The 19,824-nt window shown below is 41.2% G+C and overlaps 1 protein-coding gene across 4 annotated transcripts in view; it reads right to left on the bottom strand.

Moving 5' to 3' along the window:
• ARHGEF9 (Cdc42 guanine nucleotide exchange factor 9) overlaps positions 1-15,773 on the bottom strand; it is a 318,010-nt gene extending 302,237 nt beyond the window's left edge. For 2 of the 4 annotated variants that reach the window (XM_087860177.1, XM_087860178.1), the window contains exon 1: positions 15,642-15,773. In XM_087860177.1, coding sequence (XP_087716303.1) covers positions 15,642-15,671 — 30 coding nt within the window. In that variant the 5' untranslated portion in view covers positions 15,672-15,773. The remainder of the gene's footprint in view (positions 1-15,641) is intronic. The other 2 variants (XM_087860176.1, XM_087860180.1) reach the window with 1 other exon arrangement.
• Positions 15,774-19,824: the final 4,051 nt, after the last annotated feature.

Raw genomic sequence — 19,824 nt, 5'->3', positions numbered from 1 at the left:
ATTACTCAGCTATCAGAAAGAACAAATTCTCAACATATGCTGCAACATGGACAGCACTGGAGGAGATAATGCTAAGTGAAATAAGTCAAGCAGAGAAAGATAATTATCATATGGTTTCTCTCATCTATGGAACATAAGAACTAGGATGATCGGTAGGGGAAGAAAGGGATAAAGAAAGGGGGGATAATCAGAAGGGGGAATGAAACATGAGAGACTATGGACTATGAGAAACAAACTGAGGGACTCAAAGGGGAGGGGGGTGGGGGAATGGGATAGACCGGTGATGGGTAGTAAGGAGGGCACGTATTGCATGGTGCACTAGGTGTTATACGCAACTAATGAATCATCGAACTTTACATCGGAAACCGGGGATGTACTATATGGTTACTAACAATATAATAAAAAATCATTAAATAAATAAATACATACATACATACATAAATAAATCGTGCTGGGAAAATTGGACAGCTACATGTAAAAGAATGAAACTTCACCACTCTCTCACACCATACACAAAGATCAACTCCAAATGGATGAAAGAACTCGATGTGAGACAGGGATCCATCAAAATCCTAGAGGAGAGCCTAGGCAGCAACCTCTACGACATCGGCCACAGTAACTTTTTTCATGACACATCTCCAAAGGCAAGAGAAACAAAAGATAAAATGAACTTCTGGGACTTCATCAAGATAAAAAGTTTCTGCACAGCCAAGGAAACAGTCAAAAAAACTACGAGGCAGCCCACGGAATGGGAGAATATATTTGCAAATGACACTACAGATAAAAGACTGGTATCCAAGATCTACAAAGAACTTCTCAAACTCAATACACAAGAAACAAATAAACAAATCATAAAACGGGCAGAAGATATGAACAGACACCTTTCCAATGAAGACATGAAGACATACAAATGGCTAACAGACACATGAAAAAATGTTCAAAATCATTAGCCATCAGGGAAATTCAAATCAAAACCACACTGAGATACCACCTTACACCAGTTAGAATGGCAAAAATTGACAAGGCAGGAAACAACAAATGTTGGAGAGGATGTGGAGAAAGGGGATCCGTCTTACATTGTTGGTGGGAATGGAAGTTGGTCCAGCCACTCTGGAAAACAGTGTGGAGGTCCCTTTAAAAGTTAAAAATTGAGGTACCCTATGATCCAGCCATTGCACTACTGGGTATTTACCCCAAAGATACAGACGTAGTGAAGAGAAGGGCCTTATGCACCCCAATGTTCATAGCAGCATTGTCCACAATAGCTAAATCGTGGAAGGAGCCGAGTTGCCCTTCAACAGATGACTGGATTAAGAAGTTGTGGTCCATATATACAATGGAATCTTATTCAACTATCAAAAAGAATGATTTCTCAACATTTGCTGCAACATGTACAGCACTGGAGGAGATAATGCGAAGTGAAATAAGTCAAGCAGAGAAAGAGAATTATTGTATGGTTTCACTCATCTATGGAACATAAGAAGTAGGGAAATCGGTAGGAGAAGAAACGGATAAAGAAGGGGGTAATCAGAAGGGGGAATGATGCATGAGAGACTATGGACTCTGAGAAACAAACTGCGGGCTTCAGAGGGGATGGGTTTGGGGGAATGGGATAGGCTGGTGATGGGTAGTAAGGAGGGCACGTATTGCATGGTGCACTGGGTGTTATACACAACTAATGAATCATGGAACTTTACATCAAAAACTAGGGATGTACTGTATGGTGACTAACATAATATAATAAAAATTTATTACAAAAAATAAATAAATAAAGGCCATGAGATATTTGTATATTTTTTTCATGAGTTATTTGTATATTAAATGTCAGGAGATGAGTCCTGGTTCCCACCTCTCTAAAAAAGAGTGGCCAAAAGTATCCTCCTACCAGTGGTCGCCACTCCATTCTAAGATGCCATGTGTTTCCACGTAGATGTTCCTATTTCTAGGAGGTTCTGAGGCTCAGTGATACCCCTACCTTCCTTAGCAGCTTCTCAGAAAGGAAAATAAGTGGCATCCAGTCCTGGAGTCTCTCTCCACCTTCCACACCATATGCCCAGTTTACAAAGTACAATACTATTCACTTAAGCAGGAATAGTAATTCTCCAGATCCTGACAACCTACCCTTACATGTTCATTTTATGACATATAATGCTCTTTTATCCCCATTATATGGCTTACACCTTATAACAGCCAAGAAGGCTGTCAAGGGGTGAGGGGTAATCATTCCTATTTTATAGAAGATGAACACTCTGCTTCTCAGAGGGAAAGCAACTTACCCTAGCTCTCACAGCTTCCTGGGAGAATGGAAAGAACAAGACCAAGTTCTAGGAAAACTGCGTTAAAATCTGTAAAGTTCTATACATTTGGGATTTTAAGAAACTGTCATGCCAGGGCCATGCCTAGAACCCAAATTTCCTGTCTTCCAGACCAGAACTCTTGCTGCACTTATGGCAGAGAAGGAAACAGCAAATAAGGACCAAGAGACAATTATCCCTACAAGAATAATAGCAAATTATATTTAAACAGAACTTCACAACATCCTAAGTATTGCAGCCTTTTATGGCATTTCAACTTCATGGCAACCTTCTGAGAGAAGTACAGCAGGAAATAGAAGTTAAAAATTTTAAACACCCTCACACATACTTATTCCTCTTTCCTGCTGTATTTTTTCTCATAATATGTACTATTTAATCATTTGCTTAGCATGTATCTTCCCTACTAGGAAATCTATTCCATGAGGACAGGATTTTTTGTTTTGTTCACCATTAGTGCCTAGAACAGTGCCCGGTACCTAGCATATGCTCAAATGTTATCGAATAAGTGAATGAATAAATGTGTATGTGGTGTGTATGGGTGTGTGTGTGTAGAGAGAGACAGAGACAAGGAGAGACAGAGAGAATGAAAGAGAAAGAATGACCTGTTTTGCTTATGAGCAAACTAATAATATCCAGAGGAGTTAATTTTTCCCAGGAAGGACTTCTGAAGTTTCCCATTTCACCATTTCAGCCTATTTCCCTCACCTTACAGCCTGGCCGGTTCAGGGACATCTTACCTGGGCAAAGGGAACATTTACTACAAATGCCTTTCTTGGCCCAGCTCCAGGCATGGTGGCTACAGGTAGCCTGGGGTTCACTCCTTCATCAGCACACTCTTCCATTCCACAAATATTCAGAGTGTCTGCTATGTACACAAAAGGTACTCTGTCAGGCCTCATTTCCCTTTACACATCCCAAAACTCATACACACTCAAAAGGTTTCCCTGAGTCTTCACCATCCCTGGACTATATAGTAGTGAGGGAGAGAGGAGAAAAAGGTACTTGAATTCTCAGCATGTGGCCTGAGAGTCCCACAGAATTGTGTCTACCTCATAGGATGTTTGGAAAGATTAAATTAGATACACATGTAAAACACTTAGAAAAGTGCCTGGCACAAAATAAATGCTGGCTTGGTAAATATCAGCTATTTTCTCAAGCCTTATTGCATTCATGATCCTATTACTGGTACTCCTCACCTCTGGAATGAAGGAGGCCAGGCAAACATCCACTTCTGACAAGCGGGGAGAGTAATGCTTGAGGAGTCACTATAAAGTTACAGATCTATTTCTCATCCTGGCTCCATTTGGAGATAGGTGTGTGAAGAAGATTCTTCATCTCTCCCAGGTTTAGTTTCCCCAACTTTAAAGTACAAACACTGTTGTGAGACTTATATGAATTCACACGTGTGAAGGTGCTTTGAAAATGCAAAACACCAAACAAATGTGAGGGATTACTGTATTAAAATAATAAAGGCTAGCATTAATTGAGCCCTTGCTATGTGAAAGACACAGTACCAAGTGCTTTACGCAGAGTAAATCATTTCATCCTCACAATAGTACCAACAACCAGGTACTACTATTATTCAAGTTTCATAGATAAGGTATGGTGGTTAATTTTATGTGTCAACTTGAGTGGACCACGATGCCCAGATATTTGGTCAAAAATTATTCTGAATATTTCTGTAAAGGTATTTTTTGATGAAATTAACACTTAAATCAGTGGACTTTGAATAAAACAAATAATATTCTATAATGTGAGTGGGACTAATCTAATCAGTTGAAGGTGTTAATAGAACAAAGATTGACCTCCCCTGAGCAAGAAGGAATTCTGCCAGCAGACTGCCTTTAGACTCAGACTGCAACTCTTAGCTTTGCTGGCCTACCCTGCAGGTTTTGGACTTGTACCTCTATATTCACATGGACAAATTACTTAAAATCTCTCTCCCACTCCCTCTATAGACACACACACGCACACGCACATACACATATACACCCTGTTGCTACTGTTTCTCTGGAGAACCCTAATATAAAAGGAAACTGAAGATTAGAATGGTTAAATTCCTTGCCCACAATTACACAGCTAGTCAGTGGCAGAGCCAGAAGGCTAAGGATCATCCTGTTTCCTCCCTGTCCTACACCTCTTTCAATCAATCCAGCAGCAATTAACATTGATTCTATATCCAAAATTGATGTTAAATTTTCCCTCCTCTCCCCAACCTTGCTGACTTCATTTCTACAGCAGTTTCTTAATTGGGCTTGCCATCTCCACTTTTGTCCTCCTCAATCCACACTCTATAGAGTTTATAAAAGTCAACTTCTTAGATTAGTGAGTCAACCACATCATTCCACTGCTTCGAATGTTTCCTATTGTACTTAGAATAAATAGCTCTTGATAGTGTCCAGCACTGTCACGTACACTGAATATATTAACTCACTTAATCCTCATAATAACACATGGGTAGTACCATTATTATCCCCATTTTTGAGAGGGCATAACTGAGGCACAGAAAGTTTAGGTAACATGGTCATGGTCACAAAACTAAGAAGTAGCAGAGTCAGAATTTGAACCTGGGCAGTCTAGTTCCAGAGTGTGTGCTATTAACCATGGAACCATACTGCCTTTGAGGATAGCTGATGCACACCCTCCCTGGGCCTACAAGCTCCCTGGGCCTACAAGGTCCTGTGTGAGCTGCTCCCTGCCTGACTCTCTACCATTCTATCATGACACCTTTTCCTCTCTCCCTGTGCTCCAGTCATACTGGCCTTCTTTCTTTCCCTCAAGCATAGCAGACTGTTTCAACCTCAAGGACTTTGTACATGCTATTCCTGCTGTCTTCCCCAAACTCCCCACAAACCTCATTGTCTCCTTCTTTTCTTTTATAATCCAAAGTTACTGGATCTTTCCCCAAATCTCTACACAGTTGACTTAACTTAATGGCACTTCCCTATGTATGCTAGGCAGACCCTTTTACAAAATGTTTCCTCATGACAATAAGGCTTCTTAGACCTAGCTGAATGTATTTAGTTCCCCCCACTGCCTGGTTTCTATTACTGAACAGCTTAATCACTTGCAGAACTAGTCATGTTCTAACACACACATAGACATACCAAAAATAGCATGATGAGAAAACTTCTCAAAGCAATGGGCTCCTAAGAAGTTCCTCTCATCATGTCATGTGTTTGGGGCCTTTCTCAGTCTCTCCTCAAGCAGAGAATTCAGGAAGGCTCAGGCTTGGGTTGGGAGGATTTTCCTTATGAATGAAATTCTTACTGCATCTCTTAGCACTCAGCAAAAAGTTAGGTCTGGTCTTCTGAGGTCTGAATTCACGGCAGAAGAGAAGATTGTATTCTTCCCACCCAAGTGTGTCTTGTCAGAAATACTAATTACTCTTTATATGGGTAGAGAATAGCAGAGTTCATACAGCTCTTTCCTGTCTACTCACTCATTTGATTCTCACAGCAGACTCAGAAGATAAGCGAGTCTATGTGATGGTTAATTTTATATATCAACTTGACTGGGCCACAGGGTATCCAGACATTTGAACAAACATTATTCTGGGTGTTTCTGGATGAGATTAACATTTGAATCCATACATTGAGTAAAGCAGAGTGTCCTCTCCAATGTTGATGGGTCCCATCCAATCAATTGAATACCTGAAAAAAACAAAAAGGCTAAGAGGGAACTCCTCCAGCCTGACAGCTTAGGCTAGGACATTGTGTGTGTGTGTGTGTGTGTGTGTGTGTGTGTGTGTATACTACCTCCAGCTATCAATGCAACCTCTCCTCTTCTCTTACCCTCTCCATCTGTGCCACAAAAGGAACCCTCAACCACTCAGTCTTATCATGTCATTGCCCTCTTTTTTTATATTCATAATTTTGAAATGCATTTTGATTTTAAACATATTGGATTTCAATTATTTTACTGCTAATCATTATGAAATTAACATACAAATGTTTAACCTGGGTTTCCAGAATTAGAACCTCTGTTCATAGATTCAATAAATCAATGTCTATGCATTTTCTTGGTACCTATATATCCCAGGTTTTCTTTTTTTCTTTTTTTTTTTAAATAATTTTATTTTGTTATATTAGTCACCGTACAGTACATCCCTAGTTTTTTATTCAATGTTCCATGATTCATTATTTGCATATAACACCCAGTGCACCATGCAATATGTGCCCTCCTTAATACCCATCACTGGCCCAAGTGCTAAGTGAAATAAGTCAAGTAGAGAAAGACAATTATCATATGGTTTCACTCATTTATGGAACATAAGAAATAGGAAGATTGGTAGGAGAAGGAAGGGAAGAATGAAGGGGGGTAAACAGAAGGGGGAATGAACCACGAGAGACTATGGACTCTGGGAAACAAACTGAGGGCTTCAGAAGGGAGGGGAGTGGGGGATTGGGATAGGTCATTGCCCTTTCTAACAAGGCAAAACTTTTGAGCCTGGCATTCAAGGATTCAAGGTCTTTCTTGATGTGGCCCCAGTTCACCTTGCCATAATTACTGGATCTGGCCACACCAGAGCACCCATATTGTATTTCCAGAACATACTATCCCTTTCATGCCTCAATTCTTTGTCTAATGTTGTTCCCTCTGCTGGGAACATTTTTTGGTTCACCTACCATGTCCACTCTCCACACAAAGTAAACTCTATCATCTGAAATCTTGACAGTAGAGCTTAAACACTATCTATTCTAGGAAGTCATGCCCAATCCTCTGAATCCCTTCAAACATGTTCTTGCTCTCCTATACTCACATCACTATCTTTGTGCCTTCTATAGCATTTCATCCAGGCTGACTTATGTCTCCCCTACTGAATTATAAGCTCCTGAAGGCATAAACCACATTTTGTCTTGACTATTCCATACCTCAGCCTGAGATAGTGCCCTGGAAAGAGTAGCTCACTGATAAACATCCATCTTCTTAAATGGCCTGTTAAAATCCATTGCAGCATTGTTTATCATGGCAAATGACTGGACACAAACTAATTGGCCATTAATAAAGGGCATAATAGAATCCTATGTAGCCATACAAAAAGAGGCATATCTGCACGTAATGGTATGGAATAATCTTCAAAACTATTGTTAATTGAAAAAAAGGCAAGCACAAAACTGTTGAATATGCTAACTATATGACAAAAAGAAAGTGTGTTTGTGTGTGTATGCGTATGTATGTACATAAGTAAATGTGTGAAAAGGCATAGGATATATCTATACAAACACCTAAGAAACTTATGACAGTGGATGTCTCTAGACTGTGTTACTGAGGACAAGGGGCATAAAAAAAAAAACTTATGAAGACTCAATTTTTACCTCAATACTTTCCCTGCTCTTTGAATTTTGTACCATGTGCATATATTACCTATTCAGGATAAATAAATTTTGTCATGCATCTATTACATGGGGAAAGGACATATTGAGTTGTTATTAAGTATTGACATAAATTTCTTTTTCAGATTAGCTAGAAAGGACCCTGAGGAATGTAATATGATTAGTTAGCAATTGCAAACAAATGAAGCTGTGGTTTTGAGCCAACTGGGATGAGCTCTGGCTCAGGGGAATATAAAAATAAGGGAATATAAAAATAAAAACAATATTTATATAGCTTTTACTCTCCTCCAGGCATTGTTCAAAATATCTTACATGCATTTACTCATTTAATCCTCACAACAACACTCAAATGGGTATGTACTACTCTCTTCCCAACTTTAAAAATGCAGACCCTGAGGGGTTAAGTAGGCTGCCCAAGACCACACAGATAATAAGTGGCCAGAGCAAGTATTTGAATGCAGGGAATCTGTGCTCCTAAACATTATACAGTGTTACTAATACCAAGATGGAGTGATGGAAGCTAGAGTAGTCTGCCTGCTGTATCACCAGCACCTAGTGTTTACAAATAATCAATAAATACATTGGATAAATGTATGAATGGATGGACCAAATAAATGGATGTGTGCATGGGTGAGTAAATCACTGAGAGAATGAGGGATGGATAAAGGATGGGGGTGAATGGGTTGTAGCTAGGTGGGTAGGTTGTGGAGAGAGTATAGCTTTTTAAATCGGATCTTGATTTGAAATCTGATGCTGCCCTTTATTTATCCCTGAGCAAGGTACTTAAACTCTCTATCCCTGCTTCTTTTTTTTTAACTAACTAGAATTTATTTTATTTTTTTATAATAATATTTTTTTATTATATTATGTTAGTCACCATACAGTACATCCCTGTTTCTAAGCCAGACTAGGCTATGAACTCCCAAAGGGCAGGGACATTTTTCTGTTTCATTCCCTGCTATAACCCCAGTGACTAGAAGAGTACCTGTCACATGGGAGGTGCTTAGTAAATATTAATTAATATGAACTTATAAACTAACAAATGTGGACATTAAAACCCATTTTGTAGGGGCTAATGTGAGGATTGACTGAGATTACAGTTAGTATAACTGGCATATAACAGGTGAGCTTCCCTTCCCTTGTCTCCTACTAATGAAGATTGCAGAAGGCACATTTAACTGGGAATTGAGATATGTGGATTCTTTTCCCAGTTACTGAGTAGTTGTGTGGTCTTGGGTCAAGCACCCTCCCTCTCTGAGACTCAGTTTTCGCAATCTATAAAATGAGCGGTATTCAACATTTTGTGTAGCAGGTAGGGGGGAATGCAGGGCAAGCAAAACCCTTTTCCAAAACCATAATTAACAATCCAACATATAAAGCAAAAGCCCAGGTGCTCTTCGAAGATCAAAGGTGGGAGACCCAAATTTCTGGCTGCTCCTGCCCACCTCCTCTCCTTGAGGCACTGCCATGGTAATTCTAGGGCATTCAGGTAGGGGTCTGCAAACCTTTTTTGTAATGGGTCAAATAGTGAATGTTGTAGGCTTTGCAGGCTATATGGTCTCTGTCACAACTGCTCAACTCTGCCTTTGTATCATAAAGGCAGAATGGGCATGGCTGTGTTCCCATAAAACTTAATTTATGGACACTGAGATTTGAATTTCATATAAATTTTCATATAATTTCATATATGTGTCACAAGATATTATTCTCTTTTTTTTAATCTTTTTCCAGCCATTTAAAAATATAAAAACTATTCTTAGCCTGTAGTCTGGATTTGACTGGCAGACTGTAGTTTGTTGACCCCCGATCTAAGGAGTTGGATTAAATTATTCCCAATGTCCGTCAGCTTGGACATTATAGCTGAGGCAGCCCAGAAGCAACATGAGCATTATAAAGAATAAAGCCTGAAACTATATTTGCCATGAAATTCTGGAAAGCAGATAACAGAAAGGACTGAATCTGTTCTAGGTTAGGAAAACACCTCAAAAAAGGAGAAGGCTCAAGTTTGGTCCCATCCCTCATTTCCCCAGGCCGAACTGAATTTTGAAATACTTAGTAGCTCATCTATTGTCAGAACTTCAACTGTCACTAACACCTCCCAATCCTCTGAGCTCAATACACAGATCACCAACTGCCTATTGGACATGCCCCATACAAGGCTGTCTTAACATCTCAGACTCAACATGGCTCAGACTGTACTTGTCATCTCCTCTCTCCACCCCTTCCCTAAACACTGGTCCTCATTTTGCATTACCCATTTCTGTGAGGGATATCACCATTCATTTGGTTTCATAAGAAGACTCTCACTGGGAGGAAGCAAAGGAAGAGTAGGGTATGTCACATCTTGATTGCTCTTTCACCAGACTGATGGCAGTATTTTTAGTATGGCCACATCCATCAGGCTATGGCTCATAGTCCAAAGCCAAATTCAAGTCCTGAGATTCTGAGTTTTTACCCTGGTAGACATACATGTGAATTAACTGTAACAATGACTGCAGGTTGTCTCCCCACAGTCCATTCTCCCCTTCTTCCTTTGTATCAGAAAACTTGTCCCTGATTGTTGGCTGTGTACATTGCCACCCAGTTTACACGACTACTTTCCCAAGCTTCCCTTGCAACTGGAAGCATTCTTGTGACTCAGTTCTGACCAATGAGATATAAGTAGAAATATTAAATAGGACATTCAGGAAGATTTCTTTAAAAAGGATAGTCAAGTTTGTTTCCTCTTCTTTTAACCTTTCTGTTTCTTAGAATTGGATGTTAACAGATGTTCTGGAGCTTCCACACCCATCTTGGGCCATTAAGCAACCTCAACAGTGAAAGCCAAATGCTGGGATGGTGGAGCAGAGAAGTTCCTAAAAGCTTCATGAAGCTGCCATACTGGCCTTGGTATGACTACCTCCTAACTTCCTTTATGGGAAATAAAACCTGTGTGTTTTAAGCCAGTGTAGATAGATCTCTGTTATTCACAGCAGAATCAAGCCAACTATTAAACTCACTAGCTGGCCATTTTAGCTTACCTATGCAGAGATTTCCACCAACTCCAACATTGTGGCTTTTATAAAGGTCACATGAAATTTGGTATGGAATTTAGTGATTTCATATTCTTCTCCAAAGCAGTGGCATACCAAGGGTGGGACAGTAGAAATGGACCACCCTTAGTGCAGGCAATGAAGGAGTGCACTATCTATAGAATTTTTTTAAAAGATGAAAAGTTAAAGTATTTTTTATCACTATGAATCAGTAATTTTAAATAATGTCAGTAATAAAATACTCCTCCCTGAATAAAAGTTTTTGTTGGTCGAAGTTCTTTTTTTTTTTTTTAAGATTTTATTTATTTATTCGACAGAGATAGAGACAGCCAGCGAGAGAGGGAACACAAGCCGGGGGAGTAGGAGAGGAAGAAGCAGGCTCATAGCGGAGGAGCCTGATGTGGGGCTCGATCCCACAACGCCGGGATCACACCCTGAGCCAAGGCAGATGCTTAACCGCTGTGCCACCCAGGCGCCCCTTGTTGGTCGAAGTTCTAAGCAATTGTTGTTACTACTGAGTTTTAAATAGGCACCTTATATTACTTATCCTTTAATAACACTGTATTCTACAGGGCAGTGGATTCGGTCGCACTGCCCCCCCCCCCCCGCCCTGCTGCCACATACACAGACTTTACAGGTTGTTCCTTCAGTTCGTTTCACTTGCAAATCTTTAGAATCATTCAAGGTAGCTTTGGGTGCATTTCATGTCTGCAATCCCTCTGGTATTATATGTTCCATCATTTAAACAGTAGGTTCAAAGTAAATAATGATAGCACAGGGATAGTAAAGTCAAAGAAACAGAATGTAAGTCACTTCATTTCTGTTATTCTATTTGACCAATTGGAGTTTTTACCTGTGCTTAAAATTTAAAACAACAAAAACAATACAAACTGCAATGTGTACTAGTTTTGTTCAGTAAGTGCATACTTTAGGTTATATGTGAGATGTTACTGAATTTAAATATCTTTTAAATTGAAGTTTATTCTCTTTTTCATTGCTAATTATTTTAAAATTAAAAGCAAAACAATAAAATAATTATTAGTACTGATTACTACATGTTTACTACTGAAAATATTTTTGTCATATATATGGGAGTATTAAAATGAGTAATTCCAGATATCACATATGCTAAGTATACCACATCTCTAAAGTAGTAATAATATAATTAATCTTACTGTTCAGAATCCTAGAAAGCAAGGAACTGGCTCACTGGTAATTCACATAGAACCAACCCGCAATTAGCCCTATCAGAGGCCAGGAACCCAAAGCAGATCATTAGATCATTGACTTAGATGTGAAATGTCCTTTCCTCCATCCACCCATTCTTCATTCATTCTAGGCCCACACTAAGCCATATGAGAATCAGATGGGTAGTCAGAAAGGAAAAAGACACAAATTATCTACAAATGGTTCTGGGTATAACACTTTTACCCTCATCCAAGCCACACCATCACCCCTAACCTGGACTATTGTAAGAGCATCCTTACATCTTTTACCTTTGCCCCACTACAATTTATTCTGTTCAATTTTAAGTCAGATTATGTCCCTTACATGTTCAAACCTTCCAAAAGCCACCAATCTCATTCAGATTAAATGTCCCCAGGAAACTGGCTTCCATGCTGTTTCTTAAACAAACCAGTTGCACTCCATCTCTCCCCCTACCCCCCCCCCCCACCCGGCTGTTTCTTAAGTCTAGAACTCTCTTCTCCTAAATATCTGCATAGAGCTTATTTCTTCATTTCCTACACATCTCTGCTCAAATGTCTCTTAATCAGAGAGGCTCTGAATCATCTGTCTAATATATCATCTCATCCCCTATTTCTCTTTATTCTCTTACCAGGTTTTCTTTTTCTTCTTAGTGCTTAGTACCTCCTGCCATACTGTATATTAATTTGTGTAATTGTTTAGTGAACATCCAGTCCCCAGAATGTAAGATCCATGAAAACGTAGAATTTGTGTTTGTTCACTGCGCTCTCCCCAATACCTAAATCAGTGCCAACTCATAGTAGATACTCTATATTTTTTAATGAATTAGCACTGGAGGAGATAATGCTAAGTGAAATAAGTCAAGCAGAGAAAGACAATTATCATATGATTTCTCTCATCTATGGAACATAAGAACTAGGAAGATCGGTAGGGGAAGAAAGGGATAAAGAAAGGGGGGGTAATCAGAAGGGGGAATGAAACATGAGAGACTGTGGACTCTGAGAAGCAAACTGAGGGCTTCAGAGGGGAGGGGGTGGGGGAATGGGATAGACTGGTGATGGGTAGTAAAGGAGGGCACGTATTGCATGGTGCACTGGGTGTTATACGCAACTAATGAATCATTGAACTTTACATCAGAAACCAGGGATGTACTGTATGGTGACTAACATAATATAATAAAAAAACATTAAAATAAAAAAAAAACCAATCTCAATAGCACCTATAAAATAAGGTATTTTGCACCCATTTTATAAATAAGAATACTGAGGATGAAAGAAGTTTGACAATTGGCAAGTGTTTCAAAGCTGAGAAGTATAAAAACCAGGACTTCAACCTCAGACTTGTGACTCTGAGACCAGCATTCTTTCCACTCTAGCCCTACTCAGCACAAATTGCATTGCAAACAGAAGTTATGAATAAATATACTAAACAATTTACCATCAAAAGTGAACTCACTGTTTTTTTAACACTCTCTACTGAGACAGATTTTATTCTGTAAAATCCCTACTGGTATTTTATGTTCAAGGACTTTCATTCACATGTGACTCTTGCAATCAGTTAAAATAGTCAAATGTTCTAAAAAGAAATCCCACTGTTATAAAAAGCCTAATATAAATTTCAAGCACTTTGCAAATGAAAGAACAAGGAGTAAAGACTTTTTGACTGGCCACATTATAAAATGGTGGCTAAATAAATATTCCATATATATATATATATATATATATATTTTTTTTTTTTTTTTCATAATGAGCCACTAGAGCCATTTTGTCCAACGTTTACTTTTAGGAATCTGAGAATCTCAGACCTCCAAGGAATTTTGGTAATCATTAATAGCCCCATTTAACAGGTGAGAAAACTGAGGCCCAAATATTCCTATCAAAATAATAGCAGGACGAAGACTAGAGGTTTCCTGCCTCCAAACTAGAATAAAGTTTCTTGAATTCTGGCAAATGATTAAATAAATGCTTTCATCACTGCAATCATAATATTCACCACTGAAGTCCCCTAAAAATATTTTAAGAATTCCCCATCAATCAATCTTTAATTCCATAGTCTCTACAAGGTTTGTTACTCCCTCTTTTCTCTCACACACAATTGGCAAAACCTCAGATTTTTCCCATTAATTTAATCTGTTGTCAATGGGTGGCTCTGGACCCCTATACTAAAATATATTTAGAAAAGGTGGGAGGTCTCACCCATATTCAGCTGCCAGAAATACCAGGACTGTCATGTTTTGTTTTGTTTTTCAGTCAAATTTCATGGCATTAGTTCATCCTGAAGGTCTTTCCCAAGATCATGACTGTTTGTTCCTCTCTCCCTATCAGCACCATTTGAACTGATGATTCTGTGAAGCAGTAGAGAGCAATGATGAAAAGACAGAAGACTCCTGTGCTAGACTCAGCTTTGCCTTCATGGAGCTGTGTGGCCCTGGGCAATTATCTCCCATTCTCTGGGTTGCAGCTCTCCTGGATGGATGACAAGGACCTGAAGGTCTTTTCCTGATCTAACATTTTCTGGTTCTACAAACATTTGAAACACCTTTGATGGGACCCCAGGGAAGGAGGGAAGTCTGAGAAGAGTGTCTTAAAACTCTGGCATATAGGAATATAAACCAGATGCCTTTAAGAACCAGTGAAACAGAATCCTAAGGAAACCATGAGGAAAGGAGGAGGACAGCTCCTTTGAATACAGTCCTAATCCATACCGAATTCCTCTTCCCTTCCAGAACAACAGGAGTGAATAAAGAGTTAAATATCAGTTTTTACCCAACTGCTTCAGGCAACTTTCCTTCAGCTGTGGGTTGTGGCTGGCAGTACAGAAGTGTGGGTTAAGAGTGCCATCAGTGCCTGCTGACCCAACCCAACTGCCCTCTAAGACCCTCTTGCCCATGCCTCCTACCCCCCAGAGTCCCTGACCAGACTTGAGCTACCTCTGGCTGAGTGAGAGAAGCATCAAGATGCCGCCACCACTTCCTCTCTCCAAGGGAAGTCATTCCAAGGTCTCCAGGTAGAGAAGGGAGAACCACAGCATAAAATGAACTGTTGGAGGATAATACTAAACACACACACAAGTACACACTCCTTGGATGGGGGTGGGGATGAGAAAAGAGCTCTTCTAACTGAATGGGGCTCAGACCCATTTCCAGCTGAGGGTTTCTGCAGCTCTCTTTCCTTTACAAAACCCCAAGTGTGGCCAGGGTGACTCCAGCCCAGGCAAGGAAGAGCTCCAGGGCCCAGCTATGCAGTGTCCCTGAGAGTCACTCCCTGGCCCTCAAGCCCTGAGATTGGCCAGGGTGAAGGGGTGCATGCAGCCTATTTGGGGGACCATGAAGCTCTCCCATACTGCCTTCTCCAAAATCCCAGGCTTTTTGACTACCCTCGCCCTTCCAAACCCATACCAGCTCACCGGCTGCCTTCAAGACTCACAGTTCCCAGAGACCCTCTGCCAGCTCCCCTTGCCTCATTGGCTTTCCAGGTGACCCCCACTCTTATCCCACCCCAGTGGGTGTTGGGGAGTAGGTAGGGATGCGGAGGGGGCTGGAGGGGTCTTTCTTCAGCAGGCGAGCGAGCAAGGGCTCCTAAAATGGCCACAGCAAGCTCGCTACTGTCTCAAGGACAGCGGCAGAGAGGGCGGTGGGCAGAAGCCAGGGGGCTCACTGCAGGACGGCTGGTGAAGAAGCCTGGGGGCAGGGCGGGGGGGGGGGGTTGGGGACTGAGGCTCAGGAAGGGTAAGCGGGGGTTATATGCACTCACCATTCCTGATCCGCCCCTTATCCACTGCATGGTGCCTGCGAAGTCCGGCTTCTCTGAGGCCTGCGTGGCTGGTGCGGGTTGTCACAGCCAGGCTGGGCTGGCAGGGCTGGATCAAGTGAAAGCCCAAGCGCCCCCTCCGCCTCCCCTCCTCCACAGCCCTACAGCCCAATCCCCTCCGCCCCGGACCTCCCCTTCAGTCAGGTTGTTCCATCCCAGCTGGCAGGCTCTGCCTCTCCGCCCTGCAGCTCCAGGGGTGCTTGGCTGGGAGAAGCGTAGGAGGAGGGTCCCAACCGACTGCCTTTGTCCCCTGCCAAGGCTTCAGAACTGGGAGGTGGGGTGCAGGGAGAGGATGGGGGTAAATGACCTTCACCCGGGAGAAGGCGGAGGCCACCTCTTCCTGCCCCACCCCCACCCCCCAGTGCTGTAGTTAGATGCTGTTTATCGTGGGGCTCCCCAGTTGCGCTAATTGTGTCGAGTCAGCGAAAAGTCCTCTCCAAAGTTGCCAGAGGTGTTGGGCCAACCTCTGAAATAATAAGATCCTGCCCCAGTGGAGCCCTGACAACACTCTCCTGCCTCCCTTTCCCCACCCCTCCCTCTGCATACTCCCCTCGGATCCTCTCTCCTATCGTGTACTCTTTGGGGGCTTTCATCCTCATTACTTTCGCTTCTCAAAACAACCCTGTGAACACAGGCAATAGTATCTTCATTTTACAGATAAATAAATGGAGGTTTAGAAGATGGAAGGGACCTATCTAAGGTCACATAAAAAAGATAAAGCCTCAACTTTACCCTCTGCAGCTTTCCAAGCTTCTTTTTGCTAACGCAAGAGCGCGTGCGTGCGGACGCGCCCGCGCGCGTGCGCGCGCCCGCACACAGGCACCATTCCAGGGTTCTCCCTCACATCTTCGGGAATATAAAAGGTAGCTTGTTGATGGATGAATTTTCCATTTGCTTATTTTGCTGAGAATGAGTCAAAAGAACATCAGCAAAACAGGCAAACGGAGAAACCACCCACCATGCAACCCAGGCTGACAACTTTACCGCTGCTGAGTGTTGACATTGTTAGTCACATTCACACCCATTATTATTCCATACAGTCCTTACAATTACCCTGTAAGAAGAACGTGACAGGGAGCATTAAGTAGCCCCCTCTTACACACATAAATACTGAAGCCCAAAGATTGAAAGACATTTGTCTAAGGTAGCAAGGCTAAACAAGAGAAAAATCCAAGTCTCCTGACCCACAGGGCAGGGCAGGCAAGAATGGGATTACAAAAATAAAGATTGCAGCTTCAGCAAGAGGGAATTAAAATATGCCATCAGGAAGAAGTGCCTGAAGATGATTGGTAAGAAGACATCACTGGCATGCTACACACACAAACTTATTTTCCTCTATGTCCTAGCAGATTCTCCCCACTTCATCCAAGCCATTTCTTTTGGCTAGACTGAGCTGGACAAAGATCTGAGCAGCTGCTTTGATGAGCACCCAGTCCTGAAAGGGATAGGAGCAGAAGGTGAATTGTCCTTTGGCAGGCAAGGGATTCTTGAATCAAATAGGAGCTTATCCTGAGTAGCCTTTCAACTTCCTCCCAAGGCTGATAGTCTAGTAATTCTACAGTGGTCTCCTCACTTTCTCATCTCTGAGCCTTCACTCACACTGAGCCTCTTGGATGCACCTCCCTTGCCAACCAGCTCAGTCAGGCTATCATGACTCTAAGATTTCTTTAGGATCCAGCACTAGGCACACCGCCTCTAGGAAGATTTCCTGGAATACTCCAGGCCCTGGTTTTATCATCTTTTATCTAACTCCTATAGCACTACCATTTATCCTTCTCAATTGAAAATAATCTTTTGCTTACTGGTTGTTACAGGCTGAATTGTGTCCCCCAAATATTTTTATGTTGAAGTCTGAACTCCCAATGCCTCAGAATGTGACTTTATTTGGAGACAGCATTTTTTTTAATTTTATTTCTTAAAGATTTTATTTATATATTTGACAGAGAAAGCAAAAGAGCACAAGCAGGGGGAGCAGCAGAGGGTGAAGGAGAAGCAGAGGGAGAGGGAAAAGCAGGCTTCCCACTGAGCAGGGAGCTAGATGATGCAGGGCTCCATCCCAGTACAGTGGGATCATGACCTGAGCCGAAGGCAGAAGCTTAACCAACTGAGCCACCCAGGCGCCCCAAGACAGCATCTTTAAAGAGATAACGAAGTTAAAATAAAATCACTAAGATAGACTCTTATCCAATATATCTGACGTCCTTATAAGAAGAGGAAATTTGGACATAGATGGGTACAGAGGAAAGACCATGTGAAAAGAAAGGGAGAAGGTAGCCATCTGTAAGCCAAGGAGAGAGGCCTCAGAAGAGACCACCTTGATCTTAGACTCTTAGCCTTCGGAATTTTGAGAAAATTAATTTCTGTTGTTTGAGACACCCAGTCTTTGGTACTTTGTTATGACAGTCCTGACAAACTAGTACACTGGTCATGTGCACATTTTTCTATGTCTTGTCATTTAAATGGAATTATAAGGTGTTTTTTTTTTTAAATCAGGGACAATGAATCACTCACCTTGGTATTTACTACAATGGTGACTGTCACATAGGAGATATCCAATAAAAACCTGGATTTTTTTTTTGAGGGATACATTCATTCAACAATATTATTGAACCCCTATGTACCAAGCATTGTGATAGATGTTCAGGATGCAAGACAAATTTCCTCATGGACCTACAATCTACTTTGAATGGAGGAAAAATAGACAACAAATGAGTAAACAAACAAAATAATTAAAGGTTGATATATGCTTTGAAGGATTATAAACCAATTTATGTGATAGTGAGTCGTCCTGGGATTATAGAAGTTGTCTATATCAATTATAATCCAGTCAAGAAAATAGAAATCACCCTAGATCTTTTAAAGAGAGAGCATTTAATACAGGAAATGCATCTTACCTGTGGGGCTAAAAAGTCAGACAGGAGATGGCGAGGAAATCCAACATTTAGCAACAACAGAAAACTGCTACCACCCCTAGGGCTAGATAGATAATGGGAAAGGTAATGTTGACAGAACCCAGAAACTGAAGCTAAAAGCATGGGGTAGGGGGCCTGATGGTTCAGAAGCCATGAATGGAGGAGTATTTAAACGGATGATGGAATTGTGTAGGAGATATAGCCATTTCCAGAATATACCTCTCTGAAGCATACGGGTGGGGAATAAAGGAAATACCCTGGTTTCTTCCTTCTACCTGCTCACTAAGCTCCCTCAGGTGTCTCCCATTGGACAGAAGAAGTGAGACAACAAGGGAGCCTAAGAAATTTAATGTGCAGAAGAAGAGTGGGGAATGGATCTGAGAGAAGACAGCCCTGTGTTAATGTATGTGCCTAGAAACTCTTTCAAAAGAATAAATGTTGATCCCAAAGGCATAGAGGCAATTGAATCCAGTATGTCTTATGTACCTATGAACAGTTAGAGGTGATATAATGTAGTAGGTAAGAGTATAAGCTCTAACTCCAGAACTGCTTGGATTCAATTATTGGCTTTGCTACTTACTTGGGAAGGTTATTTAATGTCCTCTATCTTGATAGTTTCCTTATCTGTAAAATAGGGATAATAATAGTGTGTGTTTCATAAGATTTGATGAATTCATCCATGGGAACAAAGCATTTACCACAGGGTCTGGCAACCAGTAAACATTCAGGACAGGATAATAGAAATTTGGAAAAGAGATTTCCACAATCTCCTTGTCCTAGACCTCTCCCTTGAAGCCCTGTGATCTCTTAGAAGCCTATTTGGTACTTAGCCTGGCACCAGCTCTCCAGTGGACAAGAACCAAATGCTGCCTTCTCTTCAGCCATGAGCAGCTTAAGGAGCAGGACAATCTTAGGAAAGTCCCCTGTCTACCGCGTTTTCTTTATTTGAGTCCATAGTGATTCAAGGAACCCAGAGGCAAGCTGGTCCCTACCTGTGTGCAGAGCTGAGTGAAAAGCTGAATTCACTACTGATGGGTAACCTGAGACAGCACCCAGTTTCTTTGTGTCTCAGGTTCCCCAACCATACAATGAACACACTAATTACTATTTACCTAATAGTGTTAAGCAATCACTTATCCATAGATCAGAGTTGGCAAAGATCTTAAAGATTATCTCCTCCAACATTGTTATTTTACAAATGAGAAAATATAGCT

Source organism: Ursus americanus, chromosome X, assembly GCF_024610735.1.
Source record: "Ursus americanus isolate L20-20 chromosome X, mUrsAme1.1.p, whole genome shotgun sequence".
Lineage (NCBI taxonomy): Eukaryota > Metazoa > Chordata > Mammalia > Carnivora > Ursidae > Ursus > Ursus americanus.
The sequence above is the reverse complement of the archived record's forward strand: the minus strand, read 5'-3'. Positions and strand labels throughout refer to the sequence as shown.